We start from the raw sequence: 19,223 nt of genomic DNA on the forward strand, positions 1-19,223 counted from the left end.
CAAACCGGCTCCAGCTCACCACTGCCCATAATCACTGGCTGAGTTACTGACATCCTCAAATCATGATTTAAAGATTTCAAGTTACAGAGAATCCCTCAATTACTCTAATTCAAACCCAGTGACCTGTGCCCCATACTGCAGAGGAAGGAGAAAAAAAACCCCAGGGGCTCTGCCAATCTGATCTGGGGGGAAATTCCTTCCCAACCCCAAATATGGAGATCAGTCAGACCCTGAGCATGTGGGCAAGATCCAACAACCAGACACCTGGGAAAGAATTCTCTGTAATAACTCAGAGCCTCTCCATCTAGTGTCCCATCACCAGCCATTGGGAGATATCTGCTGCTAGATGTTGCAGATTGGCTACATGCCATTGTAGGCAGTCTCATCATACCATCTCCTCCATAAACTTATCAAACTCAGTCTTGAAGCCAGTTAGGTATTTTGCCCCCACAATCCCCTTGGGAGGCTGCTCCAGAACTTCATTCCTCTGATGGTTAGAAACCTTTGCCTAATTTCAAACCTAAACTTGTTGATGGACAATTTATAACCATTTGTTCTTGTGTCAACCTTAGCCATTAACTTAAATAACTCCACTCTTCCCCCCCCCCCCCGGTGTTTATCCCTCTGATGTATTTATAAAGCCTTTGTTTGATTAGGTTAAACAAGCCAAGCTCCTTAAGTCTCTCTCGTAAAGCACGTCTTCCACTCCTCTAATCATCTTAGTAGCCGTTCATCTGTAGTACTGTGTGCAGTTCTGGTCTCCAATGTTTAAGAAAGATGAATTCACATTGGAACAGGTGCAAATAAGTCTCACCAGTGCCTTGTATAATGGTAATAACACTTCCCTATCTCTACTGGAAATACCTCACCTAATGCATCCTAGGACTGCATTAGCCTTTTTCACCGTCGCATCACATTGGTGGCTCATGGTCATACAAAAAATGACCAGTACACCCAGGTCTTTCTCCTCCTCTGTCACTACCAACTGACATGTCCCCAGCTTATAGCAAAAAATCTTATTGTTAGTCCCTAACTACATGGACCTTGCGCTTTGCACTACTAAGTTTCATCCCATTTCTATTACTCCAGTTTCCAAGGCCATCCAAATCTTCTTGAATGATACTCCAGTCCGCCTCTCTATTGGCAATACCCTCCAACTTTGTGTCAGCTGCAAATTTAATTATTGATAATGATAACTGCACAGCAATTCCCCAGAAAGGTTCTACTCCTCCCCTTCCAATAATTGCAGGTCCACTGGTAAGCAGGGTGTACCCGATAATCTTCTGTGAAAGGCAGCTCCATTCTCTCAATCTACCCCTTTCCTAAAGGGTATATTGAATAACTATATGAATGCTGGATGACTGTATCTGTGAACTACACCTTAACGCCTAAGGATTATAGTGTCTGCAGAAACTGAAAGCCATTCTGTGTTCAGTTCAGTGAATATTGTTAAAAGAAGAGAAACGCATGGTGTGCTCTCTCAGGGAGACCATTTTAGTTATTTCCTCTTTTTGTTCTCCTAATGTAAAATTAAAGTCACTCAGACTGAAAGTATCTGTTTGCTCTTTGTGTAAGGAAAGCATGACACTTCTGATGGCTTGATTGGCACTAAATAACCCACAGACATATGTAGCATAAGGGAATGGGATGGAGAAATGAGCTCAGCACCAGTCCAGCCACACACATCAATTTGAATGAGAGGTGCTTTTTTTTTGTGGGCATAGCTGAAGATCAAAAGAATGCACAGCAGAGAAGACAGAAGAGTTGTGGGTCTGGTTTTCTCACCTGACAGACACTGGAATCATTGAAGCAGTACCATTTGCTTTCCGTGAGACTCCGAATGTAGGCACAATAGTGACCAAAGCTGGCTAATCCTGAGTGAGCAACAACACCAAAGAGATCATACTGCCAATCTGCCTAAAAAGAGCCACAAAAAGATACTGTCAATGCAGCAGAGACCAAATTCTGGCTGATGAGCAGAGACAAACACCTCTAACAGAAGTCCATTTCCTTCAGGAGAAGGTGAAACATCCTCCCCAGTCGAGCAAAGCAACAGGACAATGATGGCCCTGTCTGGAAAATGAAGATCATTTTCTTCAGTTTAACAGGAATTCTTCCTAACTATTCAGTTCTCCTAAACAGGTGCCTGGATACCAAGGCGCTAAATGCTTCATAAATACCACCAATTGGATTAGATTTTCCTGTTGTTCTTATAGCTAAATCCTTGTTCCTCCACACAATCCGAAGAAATTGGTTGTGAGCAGGGAAGTTTCATGGAGACTAGGTAATGGGGAAAAAGGAAAAGTTCCTTTCCAAACCAATCTGCAGCCAGCACTGCAACCTCAAGGCCTTGCTGCTCCCTCATGACTTGAGGAGAGCAGGAAGTTTGACCAGCAGCTCCACATAGGCACATATCCTTATGTCCCTGTCCTGTTGAGATGAAACCCTCCTACAGTGGCATAGATGGGATCCCTGCTAAAAACAGTTCTAGGGCATGCACCATTGTGTTGATTGCTGTGAGTGGATGCCCCAAACCCTGGCCTCCCACACAGTGGAACACCAGCTCTGCTGCTCATTGAGGCTTCAATACCGAGAAAGTTGGGGGGTGGGATGCAGGCCGAGGCAGGATTTGTCTGTCAGATACCATTGTGATTAAATAAGACATAAGGGGAGTGTGCCTTGATCTTTTCTGAAGCAAGCTGGAAACAAGGCTGTGTGGGACAGCCATGCTACCTGGTCTCTGAAGAAGGAAGGTGTAAGTTTTTGAGTCAGGTTAGCATGGTAGATGGCCCTGGTAGCAACAGTCTTGGTTTGCTGGTTTAGCAGAGTCTAAGCACAAAAGTTGCATAGTGCCTAAAAGGGTTAAAATCACAGGATGTAGAACACCATTAGGTACAGCTAAAGCCCAGGGCATGACTCTATTAGAAAGATGGAGAACACTGAGGGTAATGTGTGTCTGACCTGTGAGTCTCTTCTTGTGAGAGCTGAGTGAATAGAAGGAAATCTGCTTCCCCCAAGTGCAATGGATGAGAATGTCTCACCTTCTCTTTGGCATCTGGGTGAAACTGCTCTTGTGTCAGGATATGGTTGAAATCAAGGCTTTGTGGAAAAGGCAGAGGGTAGCTGATCTTCTGAGTCCAGGAAGATTTCCTGTAGCAGAAGCGCTTTAGGTGAAGGATGAGGGTCTGTGGCAGACATGTTAGCTTCATGCCCTGCAAAGCAATAAACACTTGAACTGAAAACTAAAGAATCAAGAATGGATGAAGATGCTGGGATCAGTGTGAGTGCAATTAGGGTGAAAAGTGGTTAGTGGTACCGTGAATTAATTCCCCCAACCTGTCACTTTAGAAGACCACAGTTGAGTTTCAGGCATATGTAAAAGACACTTGTTCACATTTTATTCCTAGAACTGGAATAGCATGAAGAGCTGTCGGTCAGAAATACAAGCACAGTTGTTTGGGGGATCCTGGAATGCAGGTGCTAAACATTCACACACACATGTAATGGAGCCATGATCACCAAGTTTCCCATCTTTGGTGTGATTCTGAGGCTCAGCCTTAAGGCGTCCATTTTGTGCATTACTTCACACGCTGTCTACTATCCTTATCCTGAAGCATGTTCTATTCACAAGGACACAGGAGGGGATGGAGGAGAGCACCTGTTAGAGGGATCACAGCAGGCACAGGCAGGCACGGGAGCTGCACGGTGGGATGCTGGCAAGAATAGTGGGGGCTTTCCTACAAAATGCAGGATGGGTGAGAGATATGCTAATAGGGAATGTCCCTATTGGGCAATGGCCTGAAAAGGAGACTTTGAGCAGTACTATCTTACCTTGGGTGGGTTGTACTCACCCTGACAGGTCTTTCTCTTTCATTTTGGCAACATTAATATAGCTTTTCTTGCCAATTACGACTCACTGCACTGCTATACGTCTGCAGTGGCAGCACCCCCACCCTGATGGCAATTCCATGGGTAGGCAGAATTAGGGGAAACAGTCACTTACCTGCAGACTTGGTGTTTTCCTTTCACACTGTTCACAGAGACACATGTTGTTGTCAGTCAGCTGTTCAGGCTGGAAAAAGCAACGCAAGGAATCCTCCTAGAAACACAGTGAGAGATTCTAGCAGCCAAATAGAACTCCTCTGAGAAGTTACATTTCTATTTCTGCTTCATTTCAAAGGCTGCAGTTTCAAGGCAAACCTTCAGAAGGTATTGTATTTCAAAGTATCTAGCAAAGGAAAATAAATTGGTTTTGTTGCTGCTTTATTGTGAATAAGAGACCCAAAAAGACATGTTGGCTGGTTTTAAAGTCTTTTTTCCCCTTTGCTTCTTTTTCACATTAAAAATTTAATTTTTGCCTCTCCTGTTTCCCTCTATTTGTCATATTGTTGTACTGTAGTTTAGGCTCCCTCTTAGGTTACAAGCTAACACAATTTTAAAGAGCTAAACTGCATGTACACTATGTGTTAGGTGATGTTTCAAGTCATGTTAGCCACATCAAGTTACCTTACTCCATTTTTAAAAAACACGTCTCCTAGTCTACACAGGCCCAGACAGAGCTCCAGTTATGTTTTCTGCTTAGTTCAAACCCCAACAACCTGGTTTCATTTCCTTTTCCAGTACAGGAAGGAAGGGAGTAACTTAAGCAAAACATTGCTTGTTCTTACTGACACCAACACATTAAGAAGTGTTCTGTTAGAAAGCCTATGGATCAAGTACAATGGAATGTGCAACCCTACACCAAGAGCATGAAACTGCATTTGGGGACATTTTGGCTTACATTTTCAAAAATGATTAGTGCTTTTGGATGCCTTCATTGTTGTGGGCCTAGTTGGAGAAGCCTCAAAGGGGACTGATTTTTGGAAAGTGCTGAGCACTCATCCTCTGAAAATCAGGTGCCTTAAGGTCTCTCAAGTTGGGTTCCCAGAAACTGAGGGGCATAAAATCACTAGTCACTTTTGAAAATCTTGGCCTTCTAAATCTTCCCCTTCGCCCCAGGACTTGATCATGTTCCCATTTGAAGTCAGTGGCAAAATGCTCATAATCCCCACTTTACCTATTATACAGTGTTGGAATCTTTAAAAAAGAAGTATGGGAACACCTTTCCGGCATGCTGGAATGGCATTCTGGAGCATTCCAGCACAACTCAAGCCCTGCTACTGGCCCTCCTACCCACAAGTGGCTATGCACGCACACATGCATATTCTGATTCTGCTGGATCAGAACTCCTACCATAATTCCTGTTTTAAGAAACAAATCTTTGGATTGACCTCAGCTGGTGTCCCCTCTTTCTTTGGTCCCTGAGACAACTGCACTAGCTGGAGATAAGGAGGACTGTTGATTCAGGGAAAAGGTGTTGAAGTGTAACTGTAATTTACAACCTCTTTAAGATCCCTTAAATGTACACTGCTACAGCAGTGCAAGGGGGCCTTAGTGTAAATGAGAATCAGGCCCTTTGAATCCAAATATCATTGAACACCATAGCATTTATCTATCTAAACATTTATATGACCCCTGTGTCACTGTAGCATCTGAGCATCACTAAACACAGTACGGCACCATTAATAGTACCAGGACTCTGTAGGTAAATGCAGTATTTCTGTGTTCAGCAATAGCTCATGTTATCTAGCTACCTTACATATTTCTAAGGCATATATTTTTGTGATATCTAAGTTCTGATAAGCACACAAAGCTTTTAAAGGAGGTGTTTTACCAAGAGAGGGGAATCCTAACCAGGACACCAGAATTTTCCCCTAAGCTTTTCAGAAAGGAGCCTCAAGAGCTTAATCTTCTGCCTGTAAATCCACCTGGGATAAACAGAGTTTTACATCCATTTGAAAGACCAGTATCCCTTGCACAGACACTGACTACAGCCCTCTGAGGAGAGGCACCTGAAGTGGATGCCTATGCCTGAGCGGAGTGGACTCTTCCTCCCCATTAAGTGCGGAGTGTTGGAGGGCTGAACCTACCAGTGTCTTCAGTCGCTGAGAATGGGAATTAAACATTGGGAGTGGGAGGGTTAACATGTCGCTGCCCCTCCTTGTTTCAAAGGAGCACTTCTGACAAACCAGATACTCCTGCACCCGGATAGTGTACAGCGTGGTCAACCTGTCAGCCTAAAGAGTAGAAAAGAACAAGAAATGGATATGAACAATACAGCTGATGCTTTTTACTCTGCAGGGGTGACAGTGACTGTATTAGACACTTAATGCAGCGTCACTTCTTTAGGACTTGAAACCAGATCTTTCATCTGCCTAGACAGAGAGTACCTCACAGCATCTAAATGAGGACAATATAAATAAGTGGTTCTCAACCAAGGGTACATGTACCCCTTAGAGGTACTCTGCTACTGGTGTGGAGGAAAGTAAGTATTATTGTTTACTATTAGCCTAGGAGCCTCTGATGGGAGGAACTACCATCCAGATAACATGTAAACCATATTAGAGGCAGCTGACAGACATTAATGCAAGCGGGGCCGTTTAAAGATAATACTGAACAATATTTATGTACATTTGAGGTAGGAAGAAACATGAGTTAACCAAACCCAATTTTGCAAAAGGAACATGTTTTTTCTTATTAACAAGCAGTCTCCCCCATAAAGGGAATTACCACCTTGGTGTGGTCTAAAAGATGTACAGATTCATTTTAATTGAGACTTAAATTGCCAATTCCTTGTGGCTGGGAAGTGAGAGGCAGGATTGCTTGGTAGCAGGATGCCAGATGAGGTGGAGGTGACTCATGGAGGCTCACAGAGAACCACGGTTAGTGAACAGGGAAAGCTGTGGAATCTCTAGGTGCAGGTGTCACGTTCCTTTTTTCCATCAGAGCACTTACCAGCTCCCAGTCTGTGATCTGACTCTTAATGAGGTTCCAGAGGCTTAGGAAGAGGTGAGCAGCATCATACTGGACAAACACTGGACAAACAGAGACATTATAACCAACGCTAGCATTGCAAACAGCACATTTTATTCCTTGGAGCTCCTCTCAGAGACCTGAGGTTTCCATCCACTTTCTCATCCGCAGTCCTCCCCAATCTTAACCCCCCCATACCATGCCAAACATCTGCCTGACCTATGAGGAAAGGGTGGAATCCAGTCAACGTCGCTCTGGAACAATCTCTGAGTCTCATTACAGAACAATATGAGGCAGTTCCTTATAGGTCCAATATATATGCAACATTTTGCATATGTATGTGTGCGCGCGCACACACACACACATATCACTGATCACTTCTGATCGCATATGTACAATAAGAGATCTGCTTTTGACAAGTGTTCACTGGAAGGTTGATCTGATCAGGTCTTCTCTCAGCATTTATGACAGAACTAAAAAGTTGGATATATCTTATAAGCTCAGGGATGAGTCCAATCATCCACTTATATTCCTGCTCTTTCTTCCAGCTGACACTTAGGCCATGTTTACACTTACAAGCTTTCAGCAGCACAGCTGTATTGGTACAGCTGTGCTGCTGTAAGTGCACTTATGTAACCACCTTATGCCGATGGGAAAGAGCTCTCCTGTCGACATAGTAAAACCAGCTCAACCAGTGGCTGTAGCTATGTTGACGGGAGAGCGTCTTCCATCAGCATAGCGCTCTGCACACAAGCACTGATGCTGACAAAAATTCTGTAACTCCGGGGGGTGGTTTTTTCATACCCCGAGAGAGAAAAAGTTTTGCCAACATACATGCTAGTGTAGACATGGCCTTATTTTCTAGTAAGAGAGAGAGAGAGAGAGAGTGCAGCTTCCCCTCTGTGATCATGCCAATATAACAAGATACGTCAAGCAGTAATCTAACTCCCTCTACTCCCAAAGGATTTCACACCTCTGTCTAGAACCAAAGTGCCTCCCTTCACCTACAGTAAAACATTCTGCTCCTATAGAATATGTGCAGCCATCGCATCCCCTGGCCAAAAGTGAGGTCACTCTCCAGGGCTGTCGGTCTCTCCCCTGATCTGGAAATAAGACCCAGCTGCCCTTCCCCTGCGGGCAGGCTGCTGTAACCAGCATGACTCTGCGCCACCACTTCTCCCATTCCTAGAACACATGAGGAGGGGAGTCAGAGGACACACTGAGCTTATTAGTGCTTGGTGACTTCCCCGGTTCAGCATCCAGGGGCTGGTTGGTTAACGCTTACATTTCAAATTGTGCACAGTGAGACAGCGGACAAGTTCCTGGGGAGATACGGCTCTCTGTTTGCTACGCTGCATCTGTTCCAACAGCAAGAGCATTTGGTATGGGACACTTGCCTTTTGTTCTGCATGTACTATCGGGACTCTGATCCTGTGAACAGAAAACACAACAGGAGCAGTGAACAAGCATCACAGGTATGGAGTACCAGGCATTGTAACCAAAGGGGCAGAGTAAACAGCACAGACAGCAGTTGAAGAGGCAACCATTACATATATGCCTACGATAAAAGAGTAAAGAAAGAAGGCTTGCCAGCAGGAGGCAGCTGCACTACCTCAACCAAGGGGCAGGTAGCATGTTTTAAAGAGAGAGGCCTTGATTCTAAGTTCCTTCATCCCTGTGTTTGGGGCAGAATGGATGGGCCGGAAGTGCCTTTAAGTCACCCTGGGAAACAAAGAATCGCTGTAGCACAGTGGGCTCCAGACATACGTACCTCTTCCTGCCCTTCACCTACTCCCTTCTGCCCCCACACACCTAAAATCCTGCCCATTCTGCATGTTACAAACAGGGTTGGTATAGAGCCCTTATTTCAACTCTCCCCCAGCTGGAAAGGTGCCCTGCCCAGGAAGTTATTTTGCCAAAACTGTGGAAAGGGGCTGTAACATGACTGAAAATCAGCCTCATATTGGGTAGTAGAAATAGCAAATTTCAACACGTTCAGTTCATGGTTAGAAATAGGGTGCTGGGGGGAGGGGGGGAATGGGGTGAAGGAAATGGCAACAAAGGACAAACTACTACTAAGGTGACACCAGGAAGGGAGGGGGCTGGCCGGAGCACATTTCAGAACCTAAGCAGTGCAATGGAGTTTTGTGGTTGTATTTCAGTCCTGGAGACCCAGATGCACATCCAGTGATATGTTTGGGCTCAATCCTGTGATGCGCTGAGAACCCTTACTTTCTCTTACTTCAAGGGGAGTTGAGGGCGCTCAGCACCTTGCAGACTGGGCCCGACACACAATGGTCCCTCTGATATTAAGACCTTCCATTGTGGGCTTTTCTTTATTGCAGCATTAACTCAAGTTATCTACTCTCAAATTACTTACACTGTGCAAGATGGCACAAGGATTTGAGGGGACTCCTGGAGGGTGTGTACCCTGTGTGGCATTCAGTTCTGTGGCAGCAGCAGGGCTGGATTTACACCTTATGTGCCCCTAGCCACAGCATCTTCAGTGCCCTCCCTGCCTACAGCTGACCTTTATGTTTTCCGTAAAAAATGAAACCAAAAGAAATATAAACACAGCCTCCCCAAGAAGGCACGAGACCCTCCACCATGCATGGGGCTCCCAGACCAAGCCAGGCGCAGCCCACCCACCTCAGGTGAGGTGCAAGGGGGCACTGTAACTCTTCCCCCGGCAAGCGATCTACAGGTGCCTTCTGTACCTCCAGCAGCCCAGCGCAGCAGCCGTGCTCTGGCTCTGCCAGTGCCACCAACCCACGCCAGGAGCCCACAGGGGAGCTTTTAACTTTTAGGTGCTCCTAGAACACCAGCGCCCCTAGGCCCGTGTCTACTATGCCTAACTGGAAATCTGGCCCTGCGCAGCAGGTGGGGAATGAGCAGGGGTTAAAAGTCAGCACAGATCCCTCTTCTCTTCTGAAAGCAGAGGGGAGCTCCCCTTCTTCTCCTTGGGCTGGTAAGCAGTTCCCTCCACACCCACCCAGCCCCCCTTCAATTCCCCCTAGCTGGGTAAGCAGTGCCCCCTCCTCCCTGCTTGATGCAGTAAGAGCTCCCACTCCTGGCTCATTCTACTTTAACACCAGGGCGGGGATGGGACCAGCTGAAACATGGGTCTGTCCCTCCCCCACCATCTCTTTGCCTGGAAGTCTTCCATAGTGGCTCTGGAGTTGCTATGCGGGGAGAATTCCTTCCCTACCCTCCACTGCTCATTTTCCCACTCCTCGTACCAAGCCTAGCAAGCAGATATCAGTGACATCTCTATGCCAGTTCTAGTCTCTCTCCACATCTCTGCAGCACTGAAACCCTGTCTCTTTCCCCCGGGGTGTGTATGATGGGGAAGACAAACCCCCCACCTTGGAGAGCAAGGGGTTAAAGAACAGCTTTGGTGGCCCCACCCAGCCACACTTACAATGCCTGCACAAGCTGGAGGCATGGCTTTAAAAGGAGTAGTGGTGGAGCCTCAGAAGCAGGCTATGGAAGGGAGAAAATGGCTGTTTGGAGGAGAAAGTACTGTCCTGGAGCTCAGTGCCTGGGACTTGGTTCCACAGCCCTGTGCAAACCTGCAGAGAGAAGAGGCTGGTGACTGAGTATGCAGGTCAGAGACTGGATTGGAGTGACTTACTCCTGCAAGCTAAAGGAGAGTTCGGTAGGAAGTGGTCTGGGGGTGGCTGCTTAGCACCCTGGGATGCTGAGTGTAGCTGCCTACCATTGGGCCCTGGACTGGAGCCTGGTGGAGAGGGCAGGCCTGAGCCCTGCTACCCATTCTGAGAGGATGTTGCCATAAGAGGAACATTTACCTAGAGTGAGAAGCCAACTAGAAAAGATCTTGCTTGTTCAGGGGCCCAGTCCCCAAAATTTCTGTGTGAAAGGGGAGGACTGGAAACCCCTGGTGTGGGGGGTGTTGAAGGACAGGACTTGTGTTGTCAATGGGGAGATGACCTGCCACAGACTAGCACAGTTAGTGGCTGTGCACCTTCTACAGCATATCAGTGAGTGTACCATTCTTCTGGGAAATATGGAGGTAGTGGGGAATATACAGAAACTATCCACTTAAATGCACTGTAGTGAGCTGAACAAACTGGAAACAAATTGAAATAGCTGTCACTATGGGCAGCAGAAAAGTACAGGGTCAAAATCTGCCCTGTCTCCCCTGTTCTATGCAACTCCCTGAAGTCAATGAAGCACAATAAAGGGGCAAAGCAATGGGACACTACATGCTGTCCATCCACCCAAACAAATATCTAACCCAGGAAGGAGTAAGGCTGTGCAATTTGGGCCTATAGCTGTGGAATGTTTATAGTTGTAAAGTTAATGGTTTATATTATTGCACAGGGATTATTCTTCATGGATATAACTAGAATAAAACCATGTGCTGTTATGGATAGGGTGACCAGATGTCCTGATTTTATAGGGACAGTCCTGATTTTGGGGGCTTTTTCTTATATAGGCACCTATTACCCTTCATCCCCTGTCCTGTTTTTTTACACTTGCTATCTGGTCACCCTAGTTATGGAAAAATATAATACTTAGATCAGTATACATATTATCTCAAATATCCCAGTCTGGGATTAAATTATAGTAATGTGCAAATATGGCCTATTTTCAGTCTCTAACGAACCCCTGTGAATCAAAATTGCTGTGTTTTGCAGAGCCCTAGCCTTCTGCCTTAGGCATATTCAGGGCCCACTCTTGTTTGGGAAGCACCTGGCACCTCCTCATAATCCATTCCTTTGGATGGACATTCCACTTGAAAACAGAGGTAAGGCAGTGAAGTATCGCTGGCAGTCTGAGCTCAGGGAATGGGTACTGCTCCTGTGCATCTCTTACCTTCGTAGTATCATGGTGAAGTGTGTGTTCATGAAGAACACCTGAAGCAGAGAATTCAGGCAGCAGCTCAGTCCCATATTGTATAGCCCAATGGCTCCTGTAGGGACAAGAGGAAGTGGGGCTTAGAGCTCACATGGAGGCAAGGAGAGTAAGGGGCAAGGAGAAGATGATGGCAAATTTCCCTTTGGGCACTTTCAGCCTATTTAACATATAGGCTCAGCATCTTCACTAGGATGGAGGAAGGGTCAAATCTACTCTTACTAGGGATGCCAACTTTGGTTGGACATATTCATGAGATTTCATCACATGACATAATCTCTAAAAATTAATCTCTAATTTCTGAAGACTCCTGGCCAATCCTAGAAAGTTGGCAACCCTATCTTACACCCCTTTAAAATCTTAGCATCAGTTTGCCTCTAACAGCGGGGGAGAGTTCGGAGGGTGTCTCTAAAAATGAGCTCAAGCTGCAAAATCTGGATCTAGGTCAGTCTGACTTTGAAACCCATTCCCCCAAAAACGTGAGGGTTGTCTGGATGAGGGAGTTTATTCAGACTTCTAGGGAGCTAGGCCCTAATCACAACATTCAGCTCTGGCTTAGGGTCCATATTTTAATGCCCTGACACACCTAGGGTGAACAGATGTCCCAAATTTATAGGGACAGTCCCCATATTTGGGGCTTTTTCTTATATAGGTGCCTATTACCCCCCCCCACCCTGTCCTGATTTTTCACACTTGCTCTCTGGTCACACCAGTTCAAGGAAATAGATTCAGGGTTCCTGTTCAGGTCTGACAATCTATCTCCAGAATTTTAACCAATTTGCCCAGTTTCAAGGAAACAGATATAGCTAAAGGGGAGGCGGTAAAGAGAAGTAATTTTCACTCAGAGGTATATGAGATACAAAAGCTTCTGTTTCCATGGGAAGTGGGGTAAAATGGATAGAGATGAGATGTGTTGTCCCTATCAAGGTAATCTACTCACCCCAGAAGCAGACACACTCGGAATTTGTTTTCACTGCAGTGTTACCTTGAGCTCTTGCCTGTAACTGGACTCCCATCCACACATACAAATCTCTAGCTCAAGTTGAGTGTCACTAAAATTTGAGCTAGCAGGCTCATCAAAGGGCATGGGTTAAAACTCAGGTGCTGCTGCTGGAGCTATCATTGCAGCTGGGACTCTGCTACTGTGTTGCTAATCCAAACACTGTGCAGCCGGAATGTTTTCCACTGTGACCACTCTCACTCACACTAAGCTAACTTGAGAGGAGGTAACTGGAGTATGCATAACTTGAGTTAACACTGCAGTGAAGAAAAGCCCACCATGGAAAGGTGAATATAGTGGGTGAGAAAGGGTAAATACACAGGATAAAACAGTATCTGCATTTAAAACAGTGAAGAAAGCTTTTGGGAGGCTAGTCCAGTGATATAACTTGGCGATTAGGGTCCATGACCTAGAAGTGACCCTTCAGCAAACCCAGGAGCAGCTTTGATGTAGCGTGGAGGGAGATGCAACCAACATCCAACCATCCTCAACTAGAAAGAAAATCTGCCCGGTTTAGGGTTTTGAAGGGAAGAAAACACTTGGGATCCTCAAGTAGCCCTTTTCCTAAAGCACAAAACTTTCACTTGGAAGAGTCAAATGAGTGAGTTCTAATATCTGATTTGTACAACTCCTCCATGTGTGAATTTTAGCAAAGGGGAAAAAGAATAAGGTGGGGGGGGAGGGGGAGGAGAGAGAGAGCACACAACATGGAGTGAATGACACAAAATGGGGGTTGGGGGGAAGGAGAGTAAAAACAATTACCATTGTTTAAGTCTGCCACACCACAGAGAGCTCTTAGCTGCTGGTCACCTCTCTCCACAGCTTCCTCTCTGCGCTCTTCTCCATCTTCCTCCTTCCTCATGCTCTGGTTTAGTGCCAGCTCTGACTTTCTGCTTTTCTCTGGACAGCCAATTCCCTGGCCCATCAACAGCATAGGACAATGCAAGGACTACAGTAATACAAAAGGACCTAGAGAGACTGGAAAGATAGGCAGAATACAGCAAAGTGAGATTCATCTTAGTATTTATCATACAAACACAGAACAGATTTCACAATTAATCATGTTTATTTTACTAACATTCTTCATGTCATTACATGTTGGCACCCCAGAAATATATCTGCAGGGCAGTATGAGCGGAGAGCACACTGTCATTGCATATCCTGTACCTGTTTTGTGCTAAATTTAAGATCCTGGTTTGCAGGGCTGTCTGCTAGGCATCTTTCATCAGCACTAAGTCTCTTTAGACCCAAAGGAAAACCGAGAGACATGTTCAGGATCCATTTAGTCTAGCTAGCTGGCCTTGTCTGGTATGCCACAGTAACTAGTATCGGACTATTAGTTTATAGCCACACAGATGGAGTTATTTAGTTGCCAAAAATCTTTGAATGCCTCTTTATTTGCCTCAAATGTTTTTATATGATCAGGAAATCAGGATAGTCTGATCATTCTCAAATGATGAAAAAGCTGAAAAACATGCTCTTAATATCAAGAGTGATGAAGCCTCAACTGTTGTACTGGCACCTAGTGTAATAAAAAGTTAGTACAACTTCAACATTTTCTCTACAATAGAGTAGATACTCAATCCTGCAATTGCAGCACCACTTAGTGAGAGAACCGTGAACATTTCATTTCAGGAAGGCAGGGTGAATGAAGGCACAGACATCCTTGAAACAAAGTGTTGCAACAAAACAAATATTCTTTTAACATGATGCTGGTGTGGTTGTTAAAAAAACATTTTCTTTAATCCAGTACAAAAGGAAAACACAATACATCATTAGGTAAATTTTCAGAAGAGTTGCCTACCTCTTGTGAGCACTAATCTCAGTGGTGGCTCATTTAAGTATCTGTTTTTTCCTGCCTTTAGTAGCATTTAAAGAAAATTAATTTCAATCTCTGTTGTAGCACTTGAGGTGGGGATTTTCAAAGGAGCCTAAGAAGTTAGGCACTCACCAGTCTCCTTCATGCTCCTTGGAAAATTCCAGCCTTAACAGCTTAGCAAGAGAACTATTACAACTCCCATGGAGCTCAAGGGGTGCTGAGAATATCATCACCTTGACCAGTGTTTCCCAAACCTGGAATACCACTTGTTCAGGGAAAACCCTGGCAGGCCGGGCTGGTTTGTTTACCTGCTGCATCCGCAGGTTCAGCGAATCGCTGCTCCCACTGGCCGTGGTTCGCTGTACCCAGCCAATGGGGGCTGCGGGAAGTGGCACAGGCCGAGGGACGTACTGGCCGCCACTTCCCATTGGCCAGGCACAGCGAACCACGGCCAGTGGAAGCCGCAATTGACCGAACCTGCGGATGCAGCAGGTAAACAAACCGGCCCGGCCTGTCAGGGGCTTTTCCTGAACAAGTGTGTCCAAGTTTGGGGAAATACTGACCTTGACGAATGGGACCCTTAGCATACACTGATGGGCTTTCAAAAAAATCACCACAATAAAGCTGCAAGCAATGTGATGCCCTATACTGTTCATCCAGTAGCATATCTGTATAGCCAAACTCAAACATCAACCTCTGAACTGTCAAAACGTAAAAAAATGCTACAACTTAATAGGAATGTGCAATTTAAAAAGCACCAATAGCAGAAATTGACTGCAGTAGCCTGAGGAGGCAAGAACAGGTACTAATATAACCAGAGTGTCCAAAGTAACTGGCATCTAGAACCACATAACAATAGCCAGGATACCATAGCCACAGGAGCTGGCTAGTACCAAACGCTGGAGCAAGATGATTCATTGCATGGCTGGAGTTGAGTGCTAGGCCCACTATTGATGGTATTCTCCCAGCCTAAGATGCTAAAGGATAGATTTTTCAAAGATATTTATATACCCAAGCCCATTTGAAACCTAGCCCTAAGTGAAGCTAGAGCCCCATGAAGGACCTTAAACTCCCTCTTTCTTGTGAATGAGTAGGATTTAATCTTAAGGCTCATCTATAGTAGGGAAACTTGCATCTGAATAGCTATACCATACTGATGCAAATTTCATTACTACAGCCCAAGATGGTGGCATGAGCTAGACATAGCCAGAGATGCAAGTCTTTATGCCAGCCTCATCTAAGAGGGGAGAACTTTTGGCCAATCACAATTCAGGGGGAAGAGCAGGTGAAGATTTTTAAATCTGTTACAACTCTGAAGTGGCCATAGCTGAAAGGGAGAAAAAGGAGGAATCGTGGTTGTGTAAGGGGAAGACAGAAGAAAGATGGGGAAAGGGCAGCATTTAAAGAAGAGGATGCAAGAAAGATTGAGGAAGAGGGAGACAGCAAGAAAGTTAACAGAGGAAGGGTTTCAGACACAGAGCTAGAAAAGTGGGGTGAACAAAGGGAGGGGAAAGAAAAATGGTAAGGATTAAAATTTGTTTATAATGTGAGGTGGAGACTAGTGAAGAGGGGCGGGGGAAGAGAAGCCAGAGAGGGGAGGGAAAGTAGAGAGGGGAGAATGAGATGAACATTAAAAACTGAAGAGAGGGAGAATCAGAAAAGGAAATAAATGCCCTTAGACAGAGGAGAGAACGTAGTAGAGAAAAAAGAATGCTCAGACAATGTATTAAGGGTTAAACACCATGGAAAAATCAGTGAGGCCATTACAGACACTGAAAGAATTCATAAACCACTAGCGTAGAGAAAGAAAAAAGAAAACTAAAAGCAGAAGAAAGGGATGTGGAAGAACAAAAGATAAGAGAAAATTAGAAATATAACCTATGTAATGACGCATTGTGCTAGCAATACAATAGCAATCATCTTCCATTCTTAACCTTTATCTTCGGTACTTGTGTTTAACAGAGCACAGCCAAAAATGCATGAAACTGACTGAGTTAATAAGGCAGTTTGACATGGAGTTGGACGACAGGTTCCTAACTCAAAGTGTTGTATCCAACATGGAGCAATTCTATGTTAGATCTTGTCTTGATAAAGATGAACTGATCCCAGAACTAAAAATTAATATTAACTTGAGTACAAGTGATCAAGACTTGATCACATTTATAATGTGCAAACAGAATAAAGTACAAACCAGTGATGTATGTATACTTGGTGCTTTAAAAGAGCCAATTTCACAGAGCTGAAAGCAATTAAGCCACATTAGCTAGAAGGAAGAATTCTTAATCAGAAAAATATGAATAATAATTGGGAAATGCTTTTAGAACTCTTTACTAGATGCCTAAAAAGCCACAATCCATGTACTGGTTAAAAAAACAACCTGATTTAGAGGGGAAGTGAAGGCAGCTATTATTTATATATATATATATATATATATATATATATATATATATATATATATATATATATATATAAACAAACAAACGCAAGAAAGGGGAAGTTGATAATAGTGAATATAAATCAGAAGCTAGGAATTGTACAAAATTGATAAGGAAAGCAAAGGGCCTCCAAGAGAAATCTATAGCCAGCAGAGTTGAGGACAATAAAAAGGAGGGTTTTTTAAAAAGCGTATTAGGATCAAAAACAATCCTGACAATGGTGTTGGTCCATTATTATATGGAAATGATAGAATTATCAATAATACATAAAAGGCAGAAGTGTTCAATAAATATTTCTGTTCTGTATTGGGGGAAAAAAAAAATGATAACATTATAGATGTTTCCATACCACTTGTATCTCAGGAGGGTGATAAACAGAAGCTATTAAAGTTAGACATTTTTAAATCAAAAGATTCAGATGACTTGCATCCAAGAGTTTGTAAAGAACTGGGCTATGAGTTCACTGGCTGTTAATTTTGATTTATTTTTTTTATAAGTATTTGTAAGGACAGCCAGCCATGGCTGGAGAAGAAGCAGGCACAGGCTAGAGCTGGAATAGTATGACTGAACTACCAAGCATCTGGGAGTATCCCCAACAAGGTAGTGATGCTGAGCTGACTGAAACGGCTCCTTTCATTCAGAGCCTATATATCTGTCTTGAGGGTCATCTGCTTAGATCTTTGCTGGTGGAGGACTCATCAGGCTCAGAACATTCAGGCTCAGGGATAACTCATCAGGCTCAATACACTCCTCACAGTCTTGGAACACAAGGGAAATTCCAGAAGACTGGAAGAAAGGTGGTATTGTGTCAATATTTAAAAAGGGTTAACAAGATGACTCATGTAATTATAGGCCTGTCACACTGATATCAAGATAATGATATAAAAGATAATGGAGCTGCTATACAGAACTTCTTTAGTAAAGAATTAAAGGTAAGTAATATAATTAATGTCAATCACCATGCATTCACGGGCAATAGATCCTGTCAAACTAACTTGGTATATTTTTTTATGAGATTATAAGTTTGGTTGATAAAGGCAATAGTGTTGATATAATATACTTAGACTTCTGTAAGGAGTTTTACTTGGTACTGAATGATATTTGATTTAAAAACTATAAAGATATCAAATTAATATTTACACATTACATGGATAAAAAGCTGGCTAACTGATGAGCCTCAGTGTAACTGTAAACGGGGAATCATCATTGAGTGGGTATATTTCTAGTGGCATCCACAGGGATTGGTTCTTGGCCTTATGCTAATTAACATTTTTTATTAATGACCTGAAAGAAAAAATAAAATCACTGATAAAGTTTGCAGATGACACACAAATTGGGGAAACTGGTAAATAATGAAGAGGACATGTCACTGGAGTAATCTGGATTGCTTGGTAAACTCGGCACAAGCAAACTATGCATTTTAATATGGCTAATCTGGGTGGATTTGATTTAAATCAAATTGATTGATATCACTAGTCAGATAGACTCTACTTAATCGTGGATTCTACATAAAAGTGCATTCTTGTTGGTTGTTATAACCTTAATACATATTCTTCACAACTCAGAGATAGATGTAGGTTTCATTTTTAGAAGGTACACACTATACATTTTTAAAGTGATTTATTTTGAAAATTTTTCAGATTAGTTTTACAGCTATATCAGAAAATGAATGTTTGTTTGGTTATTTCATTTACCAAAGGTAATTGAAGCAAATATTTATGAAGTCATTGGGAGGTGAACTATCTCCAATTCAGCAGGCTAATCATTACTATTTTGGAGGATTTTCTTGCCATTCTATATTAGGAGGAGAACATCACCAGACAAACATTTAAATTGTTTTATTTAACTAAAACAACAATGTTATGTATTCTGGATTTTTTTTCTTCATCAGCAAAAAATATAATATTTTAACAAAACAAGCATATGAATTTTTGAACTTAGTTAAACATTCAAGTTTTTTAAAATCAGGTTTGTTTTTGTTAAAATTGTTAACTAAAATAGTTAAATGAAAATTTAAAAAAAAACAAATTAAATCACCTATGTCAGCCAAGTCAACATGAAAAACGTAAAATATTGGCTTCTGCAGCTAACTCATTCATCTTCACCTTCATTTTTCTAATCATCAGAGGAGTGAAGTTCTGGAACAGCCTTCCAAGGGAAGCAGTGGGGGCAAAAGACATATCTGGCTTCAAGACTAAGCTTGATAAGTTTATGGAACAGATGATAAGATGGGATAGCC

The 19,223-nt window shown here is 43.4% G+C and overlaps 1 protein-coding gene across 5 annotated transcripts in view; it reads right to left on the reverse strand.

Moving 5' to 3' along the window:
* The window catches only part of USP18 (ubiquitin specific peptidase 18), a 30,503-nt gene that overhangs the window by 4,780 nt on the left and 6,500 nt on the right, over positions 1 to 19,223 (reverse strand). For 3 of the 5 annotated variants that reach the window (XM_038387163.2, XM_043517504.1, XM_038387162.2), the window contains 8 exons: positions 13,493 to 13,708; positions 11,692 to 11,788; positions 8,138 to 8,283; positions 6,835 to 6,914; positions 5,970 to 6,116; positions 4,004 to 4,099; positions 3,042 to 3,212; positions 1,786 to 1,917 (listed from right to left, as the gene is read on the reverse strand). In XM_038387163.2, coding sequence (XP_038243091.1) covers positions 1,786 to 1,917; positions 3,042 to 3,212; positions 4,004 to 4,099; positions 5,970 to 6,116; positions 6,835 to 6,914; positions 8,138 to 8,283; positions 11,692 to 11,788; positions 13,493 to 13,664 — 1,041 coding nt within the window. In that variant the 5' untranslated portion in view covers positions 13,665 to 13,708. The remainder of the gene's footprint in view (positions 1 to 1,785; positions 1,918 to 3,041; positions 3,213 to 4,003; positions 4,100 to 5,969; positions 6,117 to 6,834; positions 6,915 to 8,137; positions 8,284 to 11,691; positions 11,789 to 13,492; positions 13,709 to 19,223) is intronic. The other 2 variants (XM_043517515.1, XM_038387164.2) reach the window with 1 other exon arrangement.

The sequence above is a fragment of the Dermochelys coriacea genome, chromosome 1, assembly GCF_009764565.3.
Source record: "Dermochelys coriacea isolate rDerCor1 chromosome 1, rDerCor1.pri.v4, whole genome shotgun sequence".
NCBI lineage: Eukaryota > Metazoa > Chordata > Testudines > Dermochelyidae > Dermochelys > Dermochelys coriacea.